Raw genomic sequence first — 26126 nt, 5'->3', positions numbered from 1 at the left:
ATTACCACCCAGGGTCACTATGGTTGCTATATAGCTGACTGAGGAACCAACACTGCATATGTAACTCAAATCTACCGCCTATCCATAGAATTTACATTACTTACATGCTGGCAATTATCCACACGCAAATATGCCTACTAAGAAGACCAAAGTCACTTTGCCGCCCCCTGTGTCCTTCCCGACTCAGAGAATACGTCGCACCTCCCTCGCTGCGAAAGAGGGACAGCCCCCTGCTTCACCTAGAGGGTCTGGTCTGAGCAATATTACCCAACCAGCACTATCACTATCGGGTATAGATCCTGACTCCTCTGAGCCCCTTACAGTCAAAACCCTCTGCCAAGTACTAGCGGCCTTCAAGTCAGACCTATCTCAAGATCTCACAGCTGCCATACGAGAGGTCAAGGTTGAACTTACAGCTATTGGTGACCGGACAGATCATCTAGAGCATAAAATGCAAGAACTGATGACCTCACACAACGACCTAATTGCGGCCCATGAACACCAACAATCTGAACTGGAATCCCTTAAAATCAAGATAGCAGATGTTGAGGACCGTTCCAGGAGGAACAATATCAAGATTAGGGGAAACCCAGATTCGGTCACCAACGCCGAGCTGTTAGGCTATGTGATGTCTCTGTTTACACAGGCCCGATATACTGGGTCGTTTTGGTTTTTCTTCCCACCCCTATTTGTGTTTTGTATGTCTTTTTTTCCTTTTTCTTTTTGTCCTCTCCCCTTCCCTTTGTAATGTCCCCCCCCCAACCCTCGGGATGCCCTCAACTTATCGTCCAGTGTCTATGCCCCCATGGTTAAATTGATCTCTTTGAATGTCAAAGGCTTGAATTCCCCCAACAAACGCAGACTAGCCCTGTCCTTTTTTTATAAACATAAGGCAGACATAGTGGCCCTTCAGGAGACCCATTTTTCATCTATCCATCCACCCACCATGAAAGATCACCATTACCCCACAGGCTACTTTGCTAATGGCCCTTTCAAAAGGAATGGAGTAGCTATTCTCCTTAGCAATACGGTATCCTTTGTCCTACACTCCCAAACTGCAGATAAATCTGGCCGGTACCTAATCCTCACAGGCCTTCTGGATGATAAACCCACTACTATTGTTTCCTTATACGCCCCTAATTCAAACCAAGTCCCATTCCTTAGGAAATTGTGCACACTTATTCAGAAGGTGAAAAAGGGCTCATTAGTTTTGTTAGGGGACTTTAATTTAGTTGTTGATCCGAAGCTGGATAAATCCCCCCCAATTAACCCTGACACCAATAGACCTCGCACTGCCCCCTCCTTAGTCTTACGTAATCTCTTAACAGAATTTGACCTTTATGATATATGGCGTATACAAAACCCATCAGGTAGGGACTATACATTCTTTTCCCCAGTCCACAATTCATATTCCCGTATTGATCTTATTGTATGTGATAAATGGTCGCTACAATCTGCTGGCGAGGTGGATATTTTGCCCATTTCCTGGTCGGACCACGCCCCTGTAGTGTGGCGCTGGGAACTTTCAAAGCCTTTCCTACCCCCTAGACATTGGCGTTTCTCCCCTCAATTGCTCTCAAATAGTGCTGCAAAGAAAATTATAACTGATATTATCTCTACATTTATGGGTACAAATTCACCCTCTGATACCTCTAACCCAATTTACTGGTGTGCCTTTAAAGCAGTTATCCGAGGTTCCGCTATTCAAGCTGGAGCCATGCTTAAAAAACAAGCCTCACAGCTCCAAAATACGTTAGAATCTAAACTCAAAGTGGCCGAGGATAAAAATAAACGGTTCCCCACTAGAGAGCTTCGCAAAGAAGTGTCCGAAATCCGTAGTCAACTGCAAAAACTTCTGGTTGCCAGAACCCAAACTGCCCTAAATAGACTTAGACAGAAGTTCTACCTAGTGGGAAACAGACCTGGAAGGATGTTAGCCCGGAAACTTCGAGCCCAACAAGCCCGCAACCGGATAAAATGTATTGTTTCCCCATCGGGTTCTAAATTAGCAAACCCATTGGATATCGCTAATCAATTTGCTCAATATTACACACAGCTTTATAATTTAAATACAGATACCTCCACCCCCCAGCCCACTCCTACACTTATTCAGGATTTCCTTTCATCTATAGACCTGCCTTCCCTGCCACTAGATAAGCTAGAAGAGTTGAATGCCCCTTGGTCCCCAGCCCAAATTGACACTGTCATTAAATCCTTGCCGACCAATAAAGCCCCTGGACCAGACGGTTTTACTAACGAGTTCTATAGGGAGTTTCGAGACTCGCTCTCCCCGATGTTGTCTAGGCTTTATAATGAAGTAGCCCAAGTGGGCAGCTTCCCCGCAGAAATGTTGGAAGCCCGTGTAATTACGATCCTCAAACCAGAGAAAGACCCTACCTATTGTCAGAATTACCGGCCTATTGCTTTACTCAACGGAGACGTTAAATTATATGCCAAATTAATAGCAACCCGACTGAATGCTTATTTACCCTCCCTGATACACTCAGACCAGGTTGGGTTTGTGCCCGGCAGACAGGCCTTGGATAATACCCGAAGGGTCTTTAACCTGATTGACTCTCTCCAAGACACCGAAGGCTTTCTGTTGCTCTCCTTAGATGCGGAGAAGGCCTTTGATAGGCTAAATTGGCTGTACATGAAAGCGGTCCTGTCCAAATTTGGCCTTAGCGGTTCTATAATGTCAGCCATTATGGCCTTATATGGTTCCCCCACAGCTAGAGTGTTTAGCAATGGCTTTCTGTCGGACACATTTCCTATATCCAATGGCACCCGTCAGGGATGCCCTCTCTCACCCCTGATTTTTATGTTAGTGATGGAACCCCTTGCGGCTAAAATTAGATCAGACAGCGAGTTCCCAGGATTAATGTGTGGCCAGATCTCTCATAAACTGTGTCTCTTTGCGGACGATGTTCTTCTTTTTGTCACCAACCCCACCTCCTCTCTCCCACACTTACATGACCTTTTGACTAGATTCAGTGCGGTTTCCTATTATAGGTTAAACACGAATAAGTCAGATGCCTTGCCGATAAATCTACCTGAGACGGAGGTGGCAACCTTGCGATCCCTCTACCCCTATAACTGGAATACCAAATCTATTATATATCTAGGCGTCCACATCCCTCCCTCTACTTCAGCGGTCTTTGATGTGAATTTACCTCCCCTCATTGCTGCCCTTCAAGATTTGACCTCGTCCTGGATTTCTTATGAGATCTCATGGCTAGGTCGTTTAGCTGCCTTTAAAATGTCTGTACTACCAAAGCTTATGTATTTATTTAGAACGATCCCTTTTAGTTTCCCCAAGATATACCTGGACAAATGTAGGGTTATACTCACAAAATATTTGTGGAAATCGCACCCACCCAAGTTACAGTAGCTTACTCCCGTATGGTCCTACCCAGACACCGTGGAGGTCTGGATCTTCCTGACCTGCCGGCATACCAAGATGCCTGCATCTTGGCGCAATTGAAATACTGGATAACTCCCCTCACTTCTCCCTGGGTTACAATTGAACAAACTAAATGTTCCAGATACCCCCTCACAGATATTCTGTGGACTCCAAAGCAGTTACGGCCGCCAAACTTACCCTTACTCCCCTCTACCTCCTCTGCTATACGCACATGGGACAAGTTGGTTGCCAAACTGCCTGACTTTAGCCCCCCTATTGCAGCATTGTCATTGACAGCCATTGCCAGATTGATTCCCAACTTGAACTTATCCTCATGGCTCCAGTGTAATATACGGGTACTAGGTGACATGTTAGACGGAACTAATTTGCTCACATTCCCTCAGCTTCAGGACCGCTTTGCCATCCCATCCAGGGAAATGTTTAATTATATTCAGATCAGACACTGGTTCCAGAGCCTGCCACGCCCCACATATCCCCCTAGTGCTGTAGCTAACTCTGTCCTATCCCGGTTAACTTCAACCAGGGCGGGTGGGGAAATCTCTTTCTGGTATGACGTAATAGTCAACTTGCCCAAATCTAAAAAATCCAATGCTCAACTTCGCTGGGAGAAAGATCTGGACATCACAATATCAGATTCCCAGTGGGAACGTATCTTTAGCTCGTCCTTTCAAATGTCCAAGTGCTTGAATCACGCAGAGATGCATGTTAAACTGCTTAACAGATTATATCTCACACCTGATAGGCTACACACCTACTGGCCATCCTGCTCCAAACAGTGCTGGAGGGGATGTGGTGAGGTAGGCCACCTCTATCATGTCTTTTGGTCCTGCCCCCTATTGCGTAATTACTGGATGGAGATCTTCCAGTTGATCAACAAGGTCATGGGCCTCGCCCTCAACCCAGCCCCAACAATAGCATTACTGCACCTCTACCCTCCGGAAGTCCCACCCCATTGTAGATACTTGATGGGACAAATGTGTATAGCGGCAAGGGCCACACTAGCCCAAGCATGGAAAAATCCTTTGCCCCCCCTGGTGATAAAAGTTTTTCATAAAATCCAATTCCACTTTACGATGGAAACCGAATTTGTCCCATACTCCTCTACACCATCCTCCCCAATTGTGAAATGGATGGCCTGGCATAACTATGTTACAGATGGTGAGGGAGCGGCTTTGGTACCCCAATCCTCTGGGTCATCCCCTCTGCAGTTCAGTCTGAATGAACCACCTGCCACTTGAGGTTGTCGGGGGTATACTTCCTATTTCCTATGTTTTATCAAAATATCTTTGACTGAACACTGTATTGAGCTCTTTATTGTTATATATTGCCTCCTTGTACTGATACTGTGTGCATCCCATACCCGTGTTTTTTTTTTTTTTGTGTGTGTGTCCCCTCCCAATCTCTATTTTTCTGTATCCTATTCCTTTTGTTTGTTGAAAATTCAATAAAATATATTAATGGAAAAAAAAAAAAATCAGGAAACCCGACAAATAGGGGTTCCCTGATTTTTTAAAACCAGCCCCAGGCTCCAGGTCCGGGGCTGGTTCCCAAAATACGGGGGACAAAATGACTAGGGGTCCCCCGTATTTTAAGAACCAGCCCCAGGCCAACCCAGCCAGCAGGGTAATGCCACAGCCGGGGAACACTTATGATATAAGTTCCCACGGCCAAAGCATTCATCCCTACTGACCAGTCAGCCTGGCCAGGGGCCCTGGTCGAGTGGGGACCCCCCCAATGAAGGGGTCCCCCCCTCCAGGACTTACCTGACCAGGCTGAAGCCTGGTGCTGTCCCCGATGCCCCTGGGCGGTGGGCATCGGGCTGATGGAATGGTGTAAAAAAAAATAGAATAAAAACTATTGTCTTTTACTGTGGAACTATGAGTCCCAGCAAGCCTCCCCCGCAGGCTGGGACTTGGAGAACCACAAGTCCCAGCCTGCGGGGCATTAAAGGGCCCGCTGGCACTTGTAGTTCCACAGTAAAAGAAATAGTTAAATAAACACACTGACACACGTGAAAAATAAAAGTTTAATACATCCACAGCCCACACATACTGATACTTACCTATCTTGAGCCCGTAGGTAGCCTTCAGTCGGTATCGGCATACGGTGTCGGTATCCTCCTCCGGTGTCGGTGTCCGGTTCCGACGCAATCCATAGGTGTAGCTGTGGAAGGAAACTATACTTACAAGTGTCCTCCGGCGAAGATCACGTCCTCTTCTTTCCATGTAGCATCCCCGGGACTTGCCAAAATAACAAACCGGCTTAACGCGAAACCCACAGACTGTGAGCAGGAGCCGCACGTGTGTTTGTTTACATCGTGCGGCTCTGCCCCCGAATGCCGCTATTGGCCACCTTGCGGCCTAGCGGCCAATCAGGAGCCGCAAGGAGGCCAATAGCGGCATTCAGGGGCGGAGCCGCACGATGTAAACAAACACACGTGCGGCTCCTGCTCACAGTCCGTGGGTTTCGCGTTAAGCCGGTTTGTTATTTTGCCAAGTCCCGGGGATGCTGAAGAGGACGTGATCTTCGCAGGAGGACACTTGTAAGTATAGTTTCCTTCCACAGCTACACCTATGGATTGCGTCGGAAACCGGACACCGGAGGAGGATGCCGACACCGGATGACGACACTGACTGAAGGCTACCTACGGGCTCAAGATAGGTAAGTATCAGTATGTGTGGGCTGTGGATGTATTAAACTTTTATTTTTCACGTGTGTCAGTGTGTGTTTATTTAACTATTTATTTTACTGTGGAACTACAAGTGCCAGCGGGCCCTTTAATGCCCCGCAGGCTGGGACTTGTGGTTCTCCAAGTCCCAGCCTGCGGGGGAGGCTTGCTGGGACTCATAGTTCCAAAGTAAAAGACAATAGTTTTTATTCAATTTTTTTTACACCATTCCATCAGCCCGATGCCCACCGCCCAGGGGCATCGGGGACAGCACCAGGCTTCAGCCTGGTCAGGTAAGTCCTGGAGGGGGGGACCAGGCTGACTGGTCAGTAGGGATGAATGCTTTGGCCGCGGGAACTTATATCATAAGTGTTCCCCGGCTGTGGCATTACCCTGCTGGCTGGGTTGGCTTGGGGCTGGTTCTTAAAATACGGGGGACCCCTAGTCTTTTTGTCCCCCGTATTTTGGGAACCAGCCCCGGACCTGGAGCCTGGGGCTGGTTTTAAAAAATCAGCGAAGCCCTATTTGTCGGGTTTCCTGATTTTTTAATACCAGCCCCGGCTCTTTCAGCCTGGTGCTGGTTACGGCAGTGGGGGGGGACCCCATGCCGTTTTTCTTTTAACGGGTAAAAGGGGTACCCCTTTCCCACTGCCAAAAAAACGGCTTTTAAACGGGTAAAACTCTGCTTTTTACCCGTTTAAAAAAACTCGGTATTTTTAACCGAGTAAAGCAAGCTGGAGCTTTCCCACTGCAGCTCTACCCGTTTAAAAAGGCTAAAAAAACGGCAAATTACCGTTTAAGAGCTGCAGTGGGAAAGGGGCATTATTGAGGATACTCAGGTAGTACAAAGATCTGCTTTTGATCTCAGACAAGAGGAAAAAATGATAGTTTGTTTCAAAAACCAGTTTACACACTGTCTATATAGAGGAAACAATGTGTAAGATGTGGGCAAGTTTTCTGGCTGGTTATTTGAGATTAATGCAGCTTTGTGCTTGTCATTGTTTAATACTTTGCTAAATGCAATAAATCGTTAAGTATTTGAAAGTGTATGATCTTTTAACATGGTTGTCAAATGTATCCTGTAATATTACTGAGTGATCCTATGCACCTGCACACAATGGTATATAATATAAAAAATTCCTGTACGCAATGGTATATAATATATGAAGAATTTACGGTTTAGTATTTATCTTAAATTGTACTATTAAAAGTAAAATTTTAACACACCCATAAAATCAGAGCACTCTCTCAGCCTCTGCTAACTGTTGTGCCCCAACAAAAAAGAGAGTCTTTTCCCTTTTTTCCATTTACTTTCTAGGGCGCACCTCTACACACCTTAATTATTAGGGAGAATTGTCGTTTTCTCTCCCTTCAAATTCAAAATATTTGGGGAAACCTTACAATCAATTATCTATATATATTTGACGTAAACCTGTGCACTTTTTAATTCTTGTTACTGTATGGTCACCCCTTGAGTATTTATCTGTTAGTTTAGTCTGTTAGAATTATTTGTGTCAGCCTAGTTTATTATTGTGTACTAGCAGGAACAGATTGTTGGTTAGCTAGCGTAGTTTTGTAGAGAGGCTGTTGTGTTTCTTTCCCCTAGGTGCAGGGATACTCTAGCAAGGTGACAAGAATAGCTGAAGTAAGTTCCACTGTGTGTGTAATGTCCCCGAGCGGCGCGCTGGTCAGTGGCTCTCCCATGGCCGTGTGAGAGTCTCAATTAATACACCATTCAGTGCGAGTAGGTGAAGTTTAGGTGGCTGAGGCCTTGTGCCAATGATGATTTTCGCAGCCACCTGTAAATGCCAACGGCACTCACCCATATTAAGGCGGGGACAGCCAGTGGTTTACAGGTTTTATTTTCATTCTTTTACAGTCATGCCCACAGTGTGTTCTGAATATTCCCAACCTGTGTCGGTCGTGCGTCGTGAGTATCACCTAACGGTGTGAGTTGACTTTCTGTACTCTCACACTATAAATGAGGACCGTAGTTACGTATAAATATATTATGTGGCAGGCAAACTTGTAAAACAATTGCTGCGGACTTTGGTAGTTCAAAAGACTGTGTTGTGCCCAAATACAGAAAACCACCATAACTATATCACTCCTTTGCTCAGCATAATTGCACTGAACACTGGCAAAAAGAATGAATACAACTTGGCCATGCAATCATTGGCAGCTTGCAGCACTAAACCGCCAAGCACTGATCCACAAAGTAATCCAATCTATTTTGGTAGTGAAACTGTTACATTGCATTCAGCTTAATAGTTTTCAACAGTGAGTGATGTCTGAGTAATATTTCTGATGTCACAGGCACGTTTTCTCTAAACTCAGGAGAACAGCAATATAACCACGTCTCTATGGTAACATCACCAGACTATGACAGTATAATATGGTGTAGCCTAGCAACTGGAATTAAGATTTCAGTATCTCTTAAAGCCAACAAGACTCACTACTGGACATTTAGGGGGGAATTCAATTCAGTGTGAAGGCTACAAAGTGACTCCAGAAAATTCAGTTGAAGGATCCATTATGTTCATTAATTTTCCCTAATGTATACATTGATCATGTTGATGTCTTGCAGCACTGAATTGAATTCCCCCTGAACTATCTGGCAGAAAACAAGTGTGGTTTAACAAAAGCACACATTACACTTTACTTCATGTGCTAATCGCTTATGCTGGGTACACACCAGGACGACTAGGGCCCGATCCCCTCAATCTAGATCCAATTCCGACCAATTGGATGTAGATTGTGTGCTGATTGGGCCCTTTTCTGTCCTGGTGTGGACCGATACCGATCCGATGCGCGGTCCCGCGGGTCGGTCGGTCGTTATTGAGATCCTACCTCCTGCAGGTAGGATCTCAATGACGACCATACAGCCGGGTGCGGGTCGCCATCGGATCGGACCCGCTCACGGTGCACATCGTGAGCAGGTCGTGCCCCCCCGCGTCACCGTGAGCGGGTCGGACGAGCCACTGACAACCCGCTCACGATGTGCATCGTGAGCGGGTCGTCCTGGTGTGTACCCTACATTAGAGAAAATGGTAAAACACAAGGAGGTGCAAAAAGTTTTCCATCTGGTACAAAAAATAATGAATAAATGATGTAATTGAGTATAGAATTAGATAATAATTTTCTACAGGAGGCTAGCCACAATATTTATTATGTAATGTAAAATAGTATACCGTACATAGGAAAAAGCTCTAACATGGCTAAATATTTCATTTTCTAACCCCACAAACATCACAGTATAAATATTACCTAGCACTGCAACTGTATTTCTGTGTAATTATTACCTCATGTTATTATGTTTAAAGTGTGTATTGCGAGAAAAAATGTATGACTAATGTGATTACTCTTATTTAAGAGCCTTATTTCCTTATTGCACTCTATGGGGCCGTTCTTATTAACCCCCAAAGGGTGCGAGTTCCAGTTTTAACTCTAACTCGCACCCTTTGCAGGGCCGAATTAGCTGGAAATTGCTCACACCTATATGGAGGTGCGAGAAGTTTTCATCCGCAAAGTGCACCCGGTGTTGTGACAATTCGCAAACACCGGGCGCATCCGCACCCTTCGGGTGTAATAGGATCGACCCCTATGATGTATGCAGGTAATAATGAGGGCTTTAAGGACAGCACAGGTCTATGCTGTCTTCTGAACTACGCTACCATATCCAGCAGTTCTGTGCAAACAAAATTTATGCATTCCCAGGGCCAGATGTATCACACTTCACAAAGTAATAAAATGGAGTGATAAACAGCCAGCCAATCAGCTCGTAACTGCCATGTTATGGGCTGAGTTTGAAAATTGACAGGTAGGAGCAGATTGGCTGGTTGTTTATCACTTTCCACTTTATCAATTTTTGAAGCTTGATACAGCTGACCCCCAGTGTGGAACTGGATAAACATTCCAATGTATACTATGCAGTGTATAGGCCATCTAACAATTACATGAAAATGCTCTAAAATGATTCCTGTAGTTCTCATTAGACCAGTTACCAAAATGGGACAGTGGTCCAAGAAGGCGAAATACCTCATTGTACCACCTGTACAAGCATTGGTTACATTATAAGCGATTTCAATCTGCTCAGTATACCTCTACAATTAATTGTTTCAATTAAAATTTACCATATTCCCTATCAAGAAAAAATGTACTGGCATTCAATATGCAGAAAGAGAGATGATGTGCATTTAGTCATTGCAGAAAATGAATTAGGTGCATCTTTACCAAAAATAAACTCTGAATAATTGGTTAAGGTATATTAGATCTACAATGTCTAGCTCTAAAGTCAAAAGGTTGACCGGGTAAAAAGGTTGTCATTCAAATGGTCGACATAGGATGAGATTTTATTGTTTTTTGGGCGTATATGTCGACAAAGGTCGACATAGACATTGTATACGTGTACTGTGTCCCCTTGCATGGCTCACTTCTCTCACCATGCTTCGGGCACAGTGCCTCACGATTATAATCTAACTCTGGGTCCACATGATGGTAAACTATGAAAAAGTAATTTCTTCTTTTTATTTTTTAAATCATAAAAAATCATGTTGACCTTTTTTTCATGTTGACCTTTTGACCATGTCGAAATTTTGACTGTCAACCTTTTGACCATGGCGACCTGTAGATCTAATGACTGCATACCGACTAATAAGATGTATAGAATAGAATACCAGGCTTATGCTACAGGAATCGGTACATCTGTCAGACCAGACTTAGGTCTACAGTCATTAGGTCGACCCCGGAAGGTCGACTGGCCCCAAGGTCGACAGGGTTAAAGGTCGACATGGGTCAAGGTCGACATGACTTAAGGTTGACATGACTTAAGGTCGACATGGGTTTAGGTCGACAGTCATTAGGTCGACATGAGTTTTTCACTGTTTTTTTTTTTACCCGAATGTCAACACAGTCGACATGGACACAGTTGGAGTTGAACCACAGCCCCTTGTTTCGGGCATGGTGCCTCGCTACGCTCGGCACACTATTTTGTTCTCCCACCACGCCCTAGTGGATGGTAGGGCATGAAATACCGCCTGTCGGCACATGTCGGCTCAAAAAACAGTGGAAAACTCATGTTGACCTAATGACTGTCTACCTAAACCCATGTCGACCTTGGCCCATGTTGACCTTAAGCCATGTGCCTTGCTCTCATAATTTAAACAACACAGTATTTTAGGAGAAAATGGAAGCATTTATTTAATTCCAAACAGTGGTAGGGAATGGGTAGGAGGTTTGATATAACATTTATAACTTTTAGCGCACTGCAACTGTCAGGGCCTTATTCATGTTTCCGCACTGTGGGGTTTCCACACTGTCACTTGTACTAATGCACCTCCCTGGTGCCTGTTTTTCTCCTGCAGTCCTACTCCTCCTAGGTGTATAGTTCGTCGCCACTGCTGAGAAGTGCAGGAGAGAGGGCGCTGCATTGAGCTGGACAGGTGACAGGCTCAGGGGGGTTACTGAAGGGGGTCTGAGTAAGTTCCCTTCCAGGAATCCAGGCGGGCGGCCAGCCAGCACCTGTAAAAACCACTGCTAGGTTCTACACTGCCGCAGCTATGCTTACAGCCTGTGAATCGCTCTGAACCTTGGGGCCCCCAAGGTCGGGGATCAGTACAGATGTCCCCTGTTGGTGGCACTGCATACAGGAAGTACATATTTACCTACCTAATTTCATGAACCAGTCACAGGTTAGAAATGCTTGTCACTGGAAAGGACTATTTCAGTATTGACAATCTGCCAATGAAATCCCCCTATTCTTCAGGTTAGAAGCCTTTCTTATCATGCTCTTTTATTAGGCAGACTGTAGAAGTTAGGTAGAAATACAATTGAAAGGGAGCATTTCAAAGCAATGCTAATCCACTGAGTATACATAAAAGGAATTATAGTTGTAGATGTGTATGTATTTATTGGTTGGCAGAAGTGACCAAGGACACGTTACTTCTGAGTCAGTGTATCCAATACACTGACTCAGGAGTAAAGTGTCCTTGGAAAATATGTGAAAGTGTTTCATATACGGAAGTGTGATGAGCACATGGGATATGATGCAAGAGATCTGGATACAGATCCCATTGTTTGGAAAAAGTCCTGCTGGCCTTGGAGATAATGGGTGAGATTTAATAGGATGATAGATTCAGAAAGTGAGATATTTGGTAAGAAATCTCCAGGTTTTTTAAAGCGGCAATCATTTACACTGAGAAATTAAACTTGTTTTGCTTTGTAAATGATTGCCGCTTTAAAAAAACTGATTTCTCCCCAAATCTCTCATTTTCTGAATCTCTCATCCTATTAAATCTCACCCAATATATCCTCTAGGGCCCTGTTGCATTTGTCAAACATTGAGGGTGCAGCAGACCTATCCTGTATTCCCTATGCTGCATTTTATAACTGTACTTCCTGTCTTTCCATAGGATATAATGTGGAGTTCTGCGCTTAGGGATAAACAAAACCACCTGTAATCTGCTTTTTTCCCACTGTCACCAATGATCCCAGGATAACAAGATCAGCAGCCTGTCAGTGATGCCCTTGGTTCTCCCCAGCACTCCACCGTCATAACTGATAGCAAGCAATGGGCACCTGGGTGGTGAACAATTAGCCAGACATGGCCAGTGGCTGCTTACTTACTGTTTAGTTGGGTGAAAGATTTCCTTAAAATAAAACAAGAAATTGGGGGAAATAAAACATTTTTATTTTCACAACTAGTAGGGCAAGTCATCATTCCAACTATCATTAAACTGTTTGGAAAGATATCTTTCTGATGTATGGCCCACATACAGTTTCTTGCTGAGTGAACTCCAACAGCTAATCAATATCGGATATAAATGTATATTGCAGATGCTGAACTATATTTTGGCCTCCAATCCCAAACTCAGTGGGGTGATTCAGTACTAGGTGGTTACTGACAGTGGAATATAATCCCTATAAACCAGGAGTGGTGAAGTTAATCCACCTAAATTGCTCAATACAGAGCAACTTCCATGTACATCTGTAACACTTAATGGAATAAGGTCATCCGGTCACATCCGGCCCTTTAATGGTGTCCCAGATTCCCTTCTCCAATCATTACTCTGATCAGAAATATCTTGATGTTGAGCATTGGAGTAGGAAAACTACTTTCCTGCTCCTGACACTCCCTGCTCTATCTCCTCTGTCTGCTTTCAGCTTTTGTGGACTTCCTGCACCCATCATCATCCCTGCTTGCCCAGTGCCCATGCTGCTCGCACGGACACTCCTGCACTGACCAATCTGCTCCATCCTGGTGTGTCTGGATATGCCAATGAAGATAATTAGTGTATTGTGTGATTTACATAAACAAATGCTTGTGCAAACTTTGGATTATAAAGCTAGACTAAGCAAGTAACAGTGGTGAAGAGAAAAGTACCTTCTTATTAAAGTTGATTGTGTCCTGGCCAGCAGCTCATTTATATATTTAGTAACTATTCCGGCATCTGAACAAGTGAAATATCTAGAACCATAAATCATGCCTTGTGGCGCAACAACAGGGACAAAACAACCATTAGATGCTTGTGTCTTTTTGTATTCAGACTAGTCATGCAACATTTATGTTGTTTGTTCTCTATTGGATGCAGATAGAACAGAGGTTCCCCAACGCGGTCCTCTTAGCGCCCCAACAGTCCACATATATCTATGGCTCATCACAGATTGTTAAATCAAATTGACTGAGGTGCTAATTAAGGGGCTGATTCAGACCCACTCCTAGTTGGACAAATTCAGCCCCTTCCCCAATGTTTTGGGTTTGCGCATGCACGTTTATGCGCATGTAAAACCCCGGGAGTGACAACTTTGGCGAGTTTCACACTTGCAGAAAAGTTTTCTCCAGAGGGGGAGGGCATCCCCATATAAACGCTGGGCGTTCCCTGCTTGGGTAAAGCGTCTGACATCAGCGCCTGTCCCCTTATCGGCTATCAGTGGCAAGGATAAGTTAGTTCAGACTGACTTTTACTTCTGAAGGGGAGAAAAATCATTTGATGGACGGCGACCATTGAATGACTTATCTCCCCTTCAGCCGCATGCGAGGGGATGTGTTCTCATACACATTCCCCCGCATGCTAGCGAGGGGCTGCGGGTGGTCCAGGCGGCGTGGCAGGTGGTGCTGGCGTGTTTGCTAGGCTGCGAGTATACGCAGCCTGGTGAACAGGTCAGAATCAGGCCCTAAGTCACCTGTGGCCAAGCATGGATATACAGTACTACTTAGTTATATAATATAGACAGGTGAAACCCTGCATCAATTCTAGTAGCTGATCAAGGTAATCCTGCTACAAAGAAAAATATAATACAACTAGTAAGCCCGCTTCGAAAGCTAGTCTGCTACCTTGTGATTGCATCTGTGTTTGGGCATATGTGAGAGAGAAAGAGATGTAGTTTCACTCACTGCCGACAGATGTCAGTGTTTCGGAGACACACAAACAGATTAATACATATATGATTAACCTTAAATTATACTGTATATAAATAATTTATATATAATTTAATTATATATATATACATTATTATAACATTATACCTTATCCAGCACTTAACTCTGAATCTAACTTCAAACTGTAACCCTAGGCCTGACACTTCCAGTGAGCTGCTTTCTGAGTTTTGGTCACAATTCCCATGTATAAGCAGCACCGATGGTGTACTGGTTAGCATTACTGCTTCACAGCGCTGAGGTCATGGGTTCCATTCCCACCATGACCCTAACTGTGCAGAGTTTGTATATTCTCCCCATACGTGTGGGTTTCCTCCGGGTACTCCGGTTTCTTCCCACAATCCCAAAAAATATACTGGTAGGCTACAAAATGAACCCTAAAATGTCTGTGTGTGTATGTACATGTGGTAGGGAATATAGATTGTAAGCTCCACTGGGGCAGGGACTGATGTGAATGTTCAAATATTCTTTCTGTAAAGGGTTGCAGAGTATGTGTGCACTATATAAATAACTGTTAATAATATATACAAAGCTCCTTAATGTATCATGGCCCCAATAGAAGCCTTTTTTGTGTTCCCTCTGAGAGGGACCTATTTGTGATTTATCACGTTGCATATTTGCTGCATAGTACTGTACCTCCCACCCAGTGTATGGCCACATGATATGGGAAGATATTTTTCAGTGTAATGGCAAAACGATAGCTGTGTGCTTCCCATGGGGAAATATCTCACAGTGTAATGGCCACACAAGATTTGTGTGCTTCCCCTGGGGGGAGATATCTAACAGTATCATGGCCACATAGGGAGACATTTACTAAGATGGGTGTTCTACTTCACATCAGAATTCACAGATACTATCAGTGGCGTAGCTAGAAATTTTTCTCCCCCCTGCCCAAAAAAATTCCGGCGAAGGAAGGGGCGAGGCGATGGACTACGGGCCCCGCTGACAGGTGACCCAGGCAGCAGTGAGAGAGACCTGCTCATTACATATGCACGGGGCGTTGACCTGCTCATTCAATATGCACTGCACTGGGTCCCTGCTCATTAGATATGTACAGGTCAGGACTAGCTCAGAGCTCACTGCTGCCTGGGTCGCCTGTCAGTTCAGCCGGCGGCACCCACCGCAAACCAAGCTGGCACCGCTCCCCCAAGCCGCCGCAGGGTCTTCCACATATGTAGCTACGCCACTGGATACTATCTATTATCTTCTAGCAGGTGCTAAATAAATAAGAAGTAGATTCTGATTGGTTGCCCATAGCAACATCACATGTGAAATAGAACTCCCACCTTAGTATATTTCCCCCATAGTATCTGCGTAACTCCCCGTATCTCACTGTGGGTTCTGTTGATGTAAATAACAAAAAATGCATTGTCACTTATCATTATACATTGCTAAGTTCAATGATATATATAGCTCTGACTAGTAGCAATTTTTGTACACATTTCCAGCTATGTGATCCGGTATCCTGGGCTGTTTCCTCTGGCAGTCCCTTACGCAGTGTTTGGACTCAGCAGACAGGTTTTGTCTGCGCATTCTGCCTGTTACTGAGGTCCATAGAGGATGCAGGGGCTTAACCAATATGGGTCCCGGGAAGCATTAAGCTTCAGTGCCAGTTCCCATTTAAGTATCGATTAAGCCATACTAAGATTTTAAATCTGTATGATGGAGTGATTTAGGCATGGAGCAAGGGTGATGCTCGAGAAGTACGGTACATCTCCACAGTGACCCGCTTTGTGAATAGCAGATGTAGGGAGAAGTTGAGTAAGAGATGGCCTTGTATTGTCAGGGTAAGGAGTTTGAAGAAAATCCTTTAGGGGAATAGGAGCCAGTGCAGATTTTGTGGAAGGGGCAGGAGAGGAAGATAAGTTTAACTGCAGAGTTGAGAACAGATTGTAGGGGAGTGAGCAAGGAACATGTGAGGCCAATGAGGAGAATGGGTACTTGTGTATTAGCACGGCACCCACGATTTCCATCTTATGGCATCTTATACAATTTAAAATTGTATACCATTGTATATGGCATACAATGGCATACAATGAGATGAGATTTTAAATTGTATAAGCACACTAATGGGTGCTTTCAATGTTAATTGGCCCCCCTATAAGATTTTTAATTGTATAAGCACCCTAATGGGTGCTTACAATGTTAAATGCACCCCCACGCCACCACCACTATCAACGCCAACCCGAAGCGTGGCGAGCGCAGCGAGCCCGTGAGGGGCGGCGGTACGCGTCCTCCGACCTTTTCATACTCCCACTATCCATGTCGGCATGGAGTTGATTCTATATAGTGCCCAAAGCGTGGCGAGCGCAGAGAGCCCCGCGAGGGGCTGCGTTTTACATTACATGTATTACGCTGCGCTCGCCACGCTTCTGGTTGGCGTTGATAGTGGGGTGGCGTGGGGGTGCATTTAACATTGTAAGCACCCATTAGGGTGCTTATACAATTAAAAATCTTATATGGGCGCCAATTAACATTGAAAGCAACCATTAGTGTGCTTATACAATTTAAAATCTCATCTCATCTCATCTCATTGTATGCCATATACAATGGTATACAATTTTAAATTGTATATGATCGGGTCCCATCGCAGCACATCTCATCTCATTGCATACCATATTAAGCCTTATGGTATGCAATGTGATGGGCGCCGTGATAATACACAAGTACCGGAGAATGTTGCAATAGTCGAGCTGTGAGATGACCAGTGAGTGAATAAGTTGTAGGGATACATGCGGTTGACCAGCGGTCAGGATGACGTCTATCAGAACTAATACTGATGCTGGCATCCTGAAGGAACCCTCCTTTGGGATGCTGACAGGAGTCAGGTCAGGTATACTTACTCTCCCTCTGCCCCCACCTAAAACCTCCGTTCTAGCAGCCTAACCTTAACCCCTTACCCCTCCACTTAAACCTAACCCTAGTTTGCAAGTAGACAGGTTACTGTGATGCATAATGTGATAAAGCATGCTCTTATTTATATTCATACAGGTCTGACATGTAAGTGTGTGCATGAAACTAGCACATTTTACACAGGTAATATGGAATAACAATTTAGTACAGCATTGTGACTTACATACTGACAACACATACATTTGCAGACTCTAACACTGTGTGATGTACTCCTGGCCTGATATGATGGCAGATGGAAATCACTTGGCAAACTCAGGCTGAAATCCTATTATACCTTTTTTCAGATTGAGCTTAGCTTTATTTCTAGATCTATATATAGACTGTCTTCAGACAAAGATGAAGCAGGCGTATCCTTTCATACAGGCATTCAGGAATCCAATCACTAGTTAGTATCTAATGTATCTGGTGAAGTTATATAATCCCGGGAGCAGTGGTTATAAAGTAGTTATATTACACAAGTGATGTTCATGTAAGGAAATAATACTTGCATAAACAATAAGTTTGGATGTCATCGTTGAATGTTCATATTTTATGTATTACAAGAAGTACAATTACTGTAGTAGAATAGATATAATAAATGACCTTGGATTACTGCTCTTTTATGTTCACTCCACAGTGACTTCTTATATTGATATAATTTACAACAGGAGTCGCTTTATCCCATATTAGCTACCAGCCCGTCAAAATGACTGAACAGCATAACCGTAATGTCACCGCTGTGTATGGCTAAATGGAGCAACCCTTGAATTGCTGCGTCAGGTGGCGTAGTACCGGGGGGGCCGCCAATAAGGCTGAATCTGTACTGGGGCCCGGTTACTGGTGCAGTAAAAACTCAACTTACTGGTGCTGATGGTACAGTGTTTAAGCTCAAAGCTCACGGACACTGGCACCAGTAAGTAAATGTAATAACAATGAAGGAGGGGGGTGGGGTGGCGGCTATCCCTGTTGGCTGCAGACCGTAGGTCAATGGGAGGTCAGGACAGGCTCTGATTGTGAATGGTTTTTAAATTGATAGCAGTGGCTTTGGCAGGCACTACAGGGAAGCATCTGCAGCCTGAAAATACTCGTCATCAGCCTGGGAGAGATCTCTCCCCACCACTCTCTTCAATCCTCATCTCTCCCTTGTCCTGATCTCTTGCTTTCTCTCTCATCCACATCTCTGTCTAACCACCTCTCTCTCTCCTATCCTCATCTCTCTCATCTTTCTTATCCCCGCTCTCTGGGCGGTATTCAATGAGGCTGATTCGCCAGGTTTTTATGGCGATTTTGTGCTGTAAGGCGAATTTCTGACTAAAATGGTGAATCACCCTATTCAATGACCAGATGGCGAATACATTTCAAGGTTTTTTTCGCCATGATTCACCGAGTAGCAATCGCTATCTTTTTATGGTGAAGTGGAATGTGAACTTTTCAAATAAAGTGTTTTGTTTTTTACAATTGGTGTAAAAAAATCTGGAATTTTATTCTGAGGAAGGGCATGCTATTTTTATTCATGTGCTGTAAGCACATGAATATATATTTAATTTTTAAAAAAAAAATTTTTTTTTTTTACACAGACGAGCCAGCAGGGGGCCGGAGCCGAGCCGCTCATTAGATATTCATATATTCACTTCACCCGATCATTACATATTCATGATCGGGTGTAGTGAATATACCCGGTCCCCTGCTGGCACCCCCGGGGGGGCAGCCTGTGCTGCCTGGCACCCGGGGAGCCCACCCCCCCCCCCCACAAACGTTCTGGGGCAGGCAGGGAGACTTCCATCTCCCTGCCTGCCACCGTCCTCAGGCTCCCTGCGACGTTCGCCGCAGGAGCTCATATTCGCCGGTCAGGGGCAGCGAGCCCCTGACTCGTTGAATACCGGAGCCGGCGAGGCTCCGGAACGCGGCGACCAGTGTCGAATGTGCAGCGAACCCTAAACAGGATTCGCTGCACGTCGCCGGTATTCAGATTGAATACCGCCCTCTATCTCTCTCATCCTCATCTCTCTTTTGCTCTCTATCATCAACAGGTCTCTCTTGCTCCTCATCAACACTCTCTTGCTCTCTTTTCCCCATATCTCTCCTTTTTCTCCTATTTGAATTATTGTATATTTTTTTCTGGATACAGTTTTATTTTTAAAGTTATTTTGTGAATTTAGGTTTGTTGTATTTATCACAGAATAGTTTTAGAAAGTCAACAAATTTTGTGCTAAATGTGACGGGCGATTTTCCACCTTTGTTTCCTGTCAGCAGATCATCATTACAACAATTTCAACTGACCAGTGTTCACTGCAATATAAAGCTGACTTACAGCCCTTATCAGTAACCAAACCATTGCATAATTTAGGTTAGGCATTTCAATACTAGTGTGATCATATGATCACCTGGGAGAATTATAAAAAGGCACCCTGAATCAACTTAATAATCATAAGAACATTTAATTCAGGGTACCTATCATAATTCTGATGTGGATTTCTTCAGGCTGCACCCACTCTGTGGAATGCTCTACCACGCACAATAAGACTCTCCTCCAGTTTTTAAACCTACAAGCGTTCCCTGAAAACTCACCTCTTCAGGCAAGCTTATCAAATCCCAGAACCAGCCACTTAACCTTCATATAACGTTCCTATCCAACCACATCCACACTGTACAGGCCACATATATCCACTCTCTTTCCTTTTCACATTTTCCATCCTCCTGGCCAAACTGTTGGGTCACCGTATCAAAAAGAACACCAGGAACCTTTGCATTCTGGTGAACTATATGCAATAAAGAATATCTATCCTTTTGTATCAATGCCTACTTCCCTATAGATTGAAAGTTTTCAGGGCCCTCATACCTTGGACTGTAAATACCCAGTTTATTTTATCATTGTCTCCTATTGTAAAGTGCAACTGAATATGCTGCGGTATATAAGAATCTGTTAATTAATAAATAAATAAATAAACATTTTAATTCATTCCTTGCCTGTCACCTTTGCATCTACACTGCAGGTGTGTGTATTGCCTGACTTATCTCCTGTATACTGTATTTTTTTCCTTGACCCTGTTCTAACCTCTGCCTGCCCGGGGATACTAAAACATTTTTAAACATTACCTATTCCATTCTCCCTGCCTTGATCGCCTGGGTTCTGATATTCTGTGGCAACTGGTATTATTAGCAATATCAGTTCCCACTGAATAACAAGGGACAATTGTTATTCAAGTCTCTCTTCTGTTTATTTACCGTACAGTATCTTTATCCCCTTTATTGTGATAAACACCTATTAATTATAGTAGAGGCCCATCCAGAATATTGAGATATTTCTGCTCAAAGAGCAAAGAAATACCATACGTGAATAAATGAGGATCTTAGTTTAGTTGTTCATCCTAGGGTTTAAGTGTGTATGGCATTACAGTTTGATGTACAAAATAGGAATAGAAATAAGTACATTTTGTGCATGCTATGAGCACTTAGAACGATGTGCTTGTTGCATCATTACTGGCTCCGTGTTCACATTGTTTTACTTTTCTAGAAAAAATGAATCTCAAGTGGGTACATAAATCCCTCACCATTAAGGCATCTATGTAATGACACAGTGGGGATGCGGGAAAGGTTCTGAAGAACCTGGGCTGTGAGGGAATGAGGCTGAGTGACTCAGAGACAAGGTTGTGGTGGGGTTTGAGGCTGGGAGACAGACTAGAATGAGCCTGGAGAAATACAAGAGGATAATAAGGCTGAGAGACATACAGTAGGTAGGGAAATGGGAAAGGAACTCTATAATACAGTGTGTGGTTAAATACTTAATTGTTTCATTTTTTGTCACGTTAAAGGAATAGATAAATATTTGTTCTTCCCGTGGGTAATTCATTTCTTAATTGGTATGAAGAAAAAAGGGTTTGGTCATAATGCAGAAAATGACAAATGCTTGTTTAATAAGGCTAAGATGAAATCTCAGACATAAATAAAGGTAAACAGGCATACTGCTAGTTTATACAGTTTGCCTCATGAACGCCAGTGAAACTCACCCTAGTCAGTTGCTCCAAAAGTCTTTGGTTCTGTTCTGACAATTCCTGGACAGCTGAGGTCTTCTCGCGATCTGCCTCTCTCAGATGCGCCTGCTGCTTTTCCAGCTCTTCCTGTAGCTGCTTCACATCACTCTCCAGCTCAGACACTCTGCCTTCCCATTCCCCTTCACGGTTATCAAATCTCCGTTTCAGTTCATGTTTCTCTTGCTCCAGATGCTGAAGAGCCAAATACATCAAATCAGATACATTTTCCATATAACTTCCTGTTTAGTGTTCCCTCACATATAAAGGTAACATGCCTTATAAGCACCTATGCTTAGGACTACATGGATTTAATTAGGAGATTTTATATTAAAGGCACAATATATATGATTTATGTACAAAGTATAATTCTTCTTTGATGATCGGCTCTAATGATAATTATAATATACAGTATTTTTAGCCAGTATCTAACCATGACGTTTCTGTAGAAGTTAACGAGAAAATCCCTCCATGTTGATGCATGAGCCAAGGGAGGAGGAGCTCACTGCTCAGGCACATTCCTTCTAAAATTATTTCCACACCAGCTGCTTCTGGAGAACCCTCTTGTTAACTACATCAATTCTGACTCAACACAGAGGACCAGTGTAATAGTCATTTCAGACAGTGGCGGAACTCCCGGAGGCAATGGAGTCATCTGCCGCCGGGCGCCAGCCTTAAAGGGGGCACTGGCTCCATTGCCTCCCTATGTTCCGTGCCAGCAGGGCGGGAGACTCTGTAGAATTGCCCCATGCTGCGCTGGGTCCCCGCGAGGTAGATATGCACGGGGCGTGGACCCGCTAAGCAGTGATGTAACTACAGGGGGTGCAGCTGCAATGGGACCCTTGCTGATCAAGGGTCCGCAGCTCCCCCTGCCCCCAATCACTGGCTGCCTCCATGTCACTGCATCTCCCGGCAAGCTACTAGGATTTGCGCTCCACTTCCCTGTCAGCCGCTTACAGCGTCGCCGTCCAGAGCTGTGTGCGGATGATGTGGCCAGCACTGTGCAGCGTGTGCTGAAGGAAGAGCGTCCGAGGCTGTAATACCTAGCCTGCTGCTGATCCCCGTGAGCTGTAACCCCTAGCGCACTTCCGGGATTCAATGTGGCATTTCTGCAGGTCGGACTGTAGCCTTCTGGGCAAGGCAGATGCTGTTTGCCTGACGCGTCCAGGACTGTGTTGCTGCGGTGAGCACTGAGTGCTCTGCACTTATTACAGTAAGTGGCTGTACAGGAATTGTTCAAAAGCTGTGTACTTAGTGTTAGTGTTGTTCCTGCACAGTCATTTAAAACCCTTATAATGACACCTGTTTGCACGGTTGCTGTAGCAAGTTACACATCAATCAGCTAGAGACTACCCTGTTTCCAGAACTTTCTCTGTACTATCCTCACTGACACTTTCTCACTCCCATTTACAGCCTTTTCTCTTGCACCTCCCTACCTCCTGAAACCCTCCCTCTAGTAGTCCCTCTGATGTCCTTTCTCTCTCATCCCTTTCTCCCTGAAACCCCTCTCTTTCTTTTCCTTCCCTCTTTTTCCATGAAACCCTCTTTCTCTCTAACTCGCATCTGTCTCCTATTCTCCTACGGGGCATTGTACTGACAAAGGATGGGGTAGGGGTAGAGAGGGGCCATTTTAAAATGTTGCTATGGGTCCCACAAAGTTCTATTTACGCTTAGGGCCGGCTCTGTACATCATATTTAATAAAGTAGTGGTGATGGGGGGGCACCAACAAAAATCTTGCCTCCGGGCGCCTGGGACGAACTTACGCCACTGATTTCAGATAGTAGTACCCCACTGGTCTGGTACCCCAAAGTTGGCCTGCCGCAGATAGGCTTATTAAGGACAAAGTTGCAGTATATTGCACAGCCCTCCTCTTATCTGTCCAACCAGCAGTAACTAGTAAACAGCCATATCCTGCAAGGTGTACCACAGTGCATTTTTTATGTTATACATTTGAGGACAATATTAATATTTTACCAACACTTACCAGCTGTTATTGATTTTAAAGGACAAATACACCATACAAAATTGGCAATTAGATGACCAATCAAAAAATAAAAAAATGTGGGTTCTTACCAATACTTGAAATATGATGTCAATAAATAGTTTCCAATCCTAGTGCTAATAATTTTTGAATTAGAGTATAGTGTGCTACTTTTTCATATATTGATAGGATCCCCATCGCCATACAGTAGAAAGGTGGTATAGTATGTTCAACTAGATCAGAGCCTGCCCTAGGCCGGCAAAGACCCAGATAGCACCTGTTGGAATAACATTTACAGGGGCCTGTTGAGGTGCAGCATCAGAGAGTAAATTGAATACTGAATAATATTTTATTTACAAGAAATATTCTGTTAGAAAACCCTTTAGGTCTTTTAAATAAAAGTTCAAGGCAGACAAACCTTATAAAAAATGGAATACATGGTTTGAGAGCAGTACTACACACTACATACGTATATGTTATTTATTATTCTTTGGGAAAAAAATGTGCTTTTTATTAATGTACAATATATAAATGCCAGGAATGCTACTAATGTGACAGACTTCACCAGGGATATGTTCATACACACAAATAATCAAAGATAGCACTAAAGCCAACAATTCATTGCAAAAACCCATATTTCCACTATCTGGACATGTCCTCACTGTAATAGTGGTAATGATCCTCACAGTTGCTGGCAGGAGAAGGGATCCATCACACTGACCAGGCCTGACATGCCCATCACACGCACATGTATATATGAATACATACATACATACATACATACATACATACATTCTCACATGTACACATTTGCCTGTATAAGCTCTGACCTCAAGTTTATCAGTCAGCTCCCTCTGCATCTCCTCGTAGCGCCGGCTCATGTCCTGGTTTCTCTCCAGCAGAGCTTTGCCCAGCCTGGCCGCCAGCATCAGGTCCCTCTCCTTCTGCCGGATTACTGAGAGCAGCGCCGGGTCCTCCCCGTCTCCTGTGCCCTCGGCTTCCCCCGTGTCCCCATAGCCTTCTGCGGCCATCAGCACTAACTCTTCGTCCAGCTCCAGCAGCCCATGCCCCAGCTCTGCCTGGTCGGCCCGTTCCGGGGAGGGTGCAGAGCGCCGGCTGAGAGGGAGCTCCATAGGGCGCTGTCCGGAGCGGCTGGTGCTGAAGCTGGGAGCCTCGGCTGGGAAGGAGCCGGCGTCCTGCAGGGAGAGCGGTGTCCGGTCACAGAGGCAGCAGGATTACAGCCCGGGATTTTCCTACCAGGAGTTTGGGCGTCCGATGACCCCACACGCTACAGAACTAATGCAATAGCCGTGCGCAGACTAGCAAGGCTCACATTGCCCGGTGTACACCCAGCACCCATCCGCCGGGCACACACCTACTCAGCCCGGGCACCGCAGCCGGCAGTGTGCACCCCAAATGGGGCCCAGACGCTGTCTAGGAACAGGCACTCCTCAGCCAGCAACCAGTCTCTTTCCTACCCGGGCAATGCACCTGCCTAATACCGCACCCTCAGCCAGCCGCACACACCCGGCCGGGCAGCAGTTCTGCCAGTCTGTGCCAGCGATCACCCCAGCCCCATCCCCCCGCACCCGGGATCCAGCCCCGCTGCCCGTGATCTTGTGAGCTCACAGTAAGGGTGCCCGGCCCCGGAGGCCACGGACCACTGCGCTGCTGCGCTCTCTTTGCCCCTCAGCGCTGCGCTCCCCCGCACCCATCCCTGCAAGACCCTGGCGGCAGTGGTGCGCGCGCAGCCCGTGTCGTCAGCGGCACCTGTTCCAGGGCGGCCGCTGATTGGGCGCCGAGGACGGGTGCGCGATCAGCTGTGTGGAGAGACCCTGTAAAATGTGCGCACCTCTAGCGGCGGCTCAGCTGAGCTCTGCTGCCGGCTTCTTCCCGGCACTGGGCTTCTAAGAAATCGGAATGATTGATTTTAGGGTGTCGCCAAACCGTGGATGTCACCCGCTTCCAATTTTCAACCGCTGTAAAACATAAAACCACTAGACATATCGCATGGGATGTGAATTTACACAGATAATCCACAGAACATATACGTAAATGCAATAATATAGAGTTTAGAAGTGATGGAGTACATTTACTATTCTATGCACATATTTTGGTTTCCAAATATGTATCTTTTACTTTGCATCAAATAACTTAAGGTGTGTACACACAATGCAATTTATTTAAACAATATGCAAATCTTTCAGCATTACATCCCCTATATTTATTTATTTATTTATTTACAGTTTCTTATATAGCGCAGTAGATTACGTTGGGCTTTGCAATAGTAAACTGTGATAAGACAAACTGGGTAACAACGGACAGACTTGGAGGTAGGAGAGCCCTGGTGCAAGCTTACAATCTATAGAAACCTATGGGAGCTGTAGCTGCTGTCGTAAATGGAGGGTCTGCACCACACTCTTTCCCTAAAAGTGTCTGGCCTGTTATAATGCCGGCAGACTCGGGCAGAGGGCCCCATCAGTACCGTGGGCCACAATGCATTGCACTGCCAGCAGTTCCGCCTCTGGGTGGTGCAACTGCACATGTGCAGTAGCTCCAACTGTGGCCATTTTCCCTTGGTCTTGATCTGGCTTCCACTCAGAACGCTGTTAGATTAGAGCTGAGCTCCGATCGTGGTAGCGGCCAGCAGGGGCGTAATGGCGCGGAGCTCCAAACGCGGAAGAGGGGTGATGGGTGG

The 26126-nt window shown here is 45.0% G+C and overlaps 1 protein-coding gene across 4 annotated transcripts in view; it reads right to left on the bottom strand.

Annotated features, from left to right (window-relative positions):
* BICDL1 (BICD family like cargo adaptor 1) overlaps positions 1 to 25160 on the bottom strand; it is a 74445-nt gene extending 49285 nt beyond the window's left edge. For 2 of the 4 annotated variants that reach the window (XR_014444463.1, XR_014444464.1), the window contains exons 1-2: positions 24259 to 25160; positions 21426 to 21641 (exon numbers count right to left, since the gene is read on the bottom strand). Coding sequence is in view for 2 of the 4 variants with exons in the window: in XM_083147066.1 (XP_083003192.1) it covers positions 21426 to 21641; positions 24259 to 24561 (519 nt within the window). In the remaining 2 variants the exon portion in view is untranslated. The remainder of the gene's footprint in view (positions 1 to 21425; positions 21642 to 24258) is intronic. The other 2 variants (XM_083147066.1, XM_083147074.1) reach the window with 2 other exon arrangements.
* Positions 25161 to 26126: the final 966 nt, after the last annotated feature.

The sequence above is a fragment of the Crinia signifera genome, chromosome 1, assembly GCF_055691185.1.
Source record: "Crinia signifera chromosome 1, ASM5569118v1, whole genome shotgun sequence".
NCBI lineage: Eukaryota > Metazoa > Chordata > Amphibia > Anura > Myobatrachidae > Crinia > Crinia signifera.
This window is presented reverse-complemented; position numbering and strand designations above follow the sequence as displayed.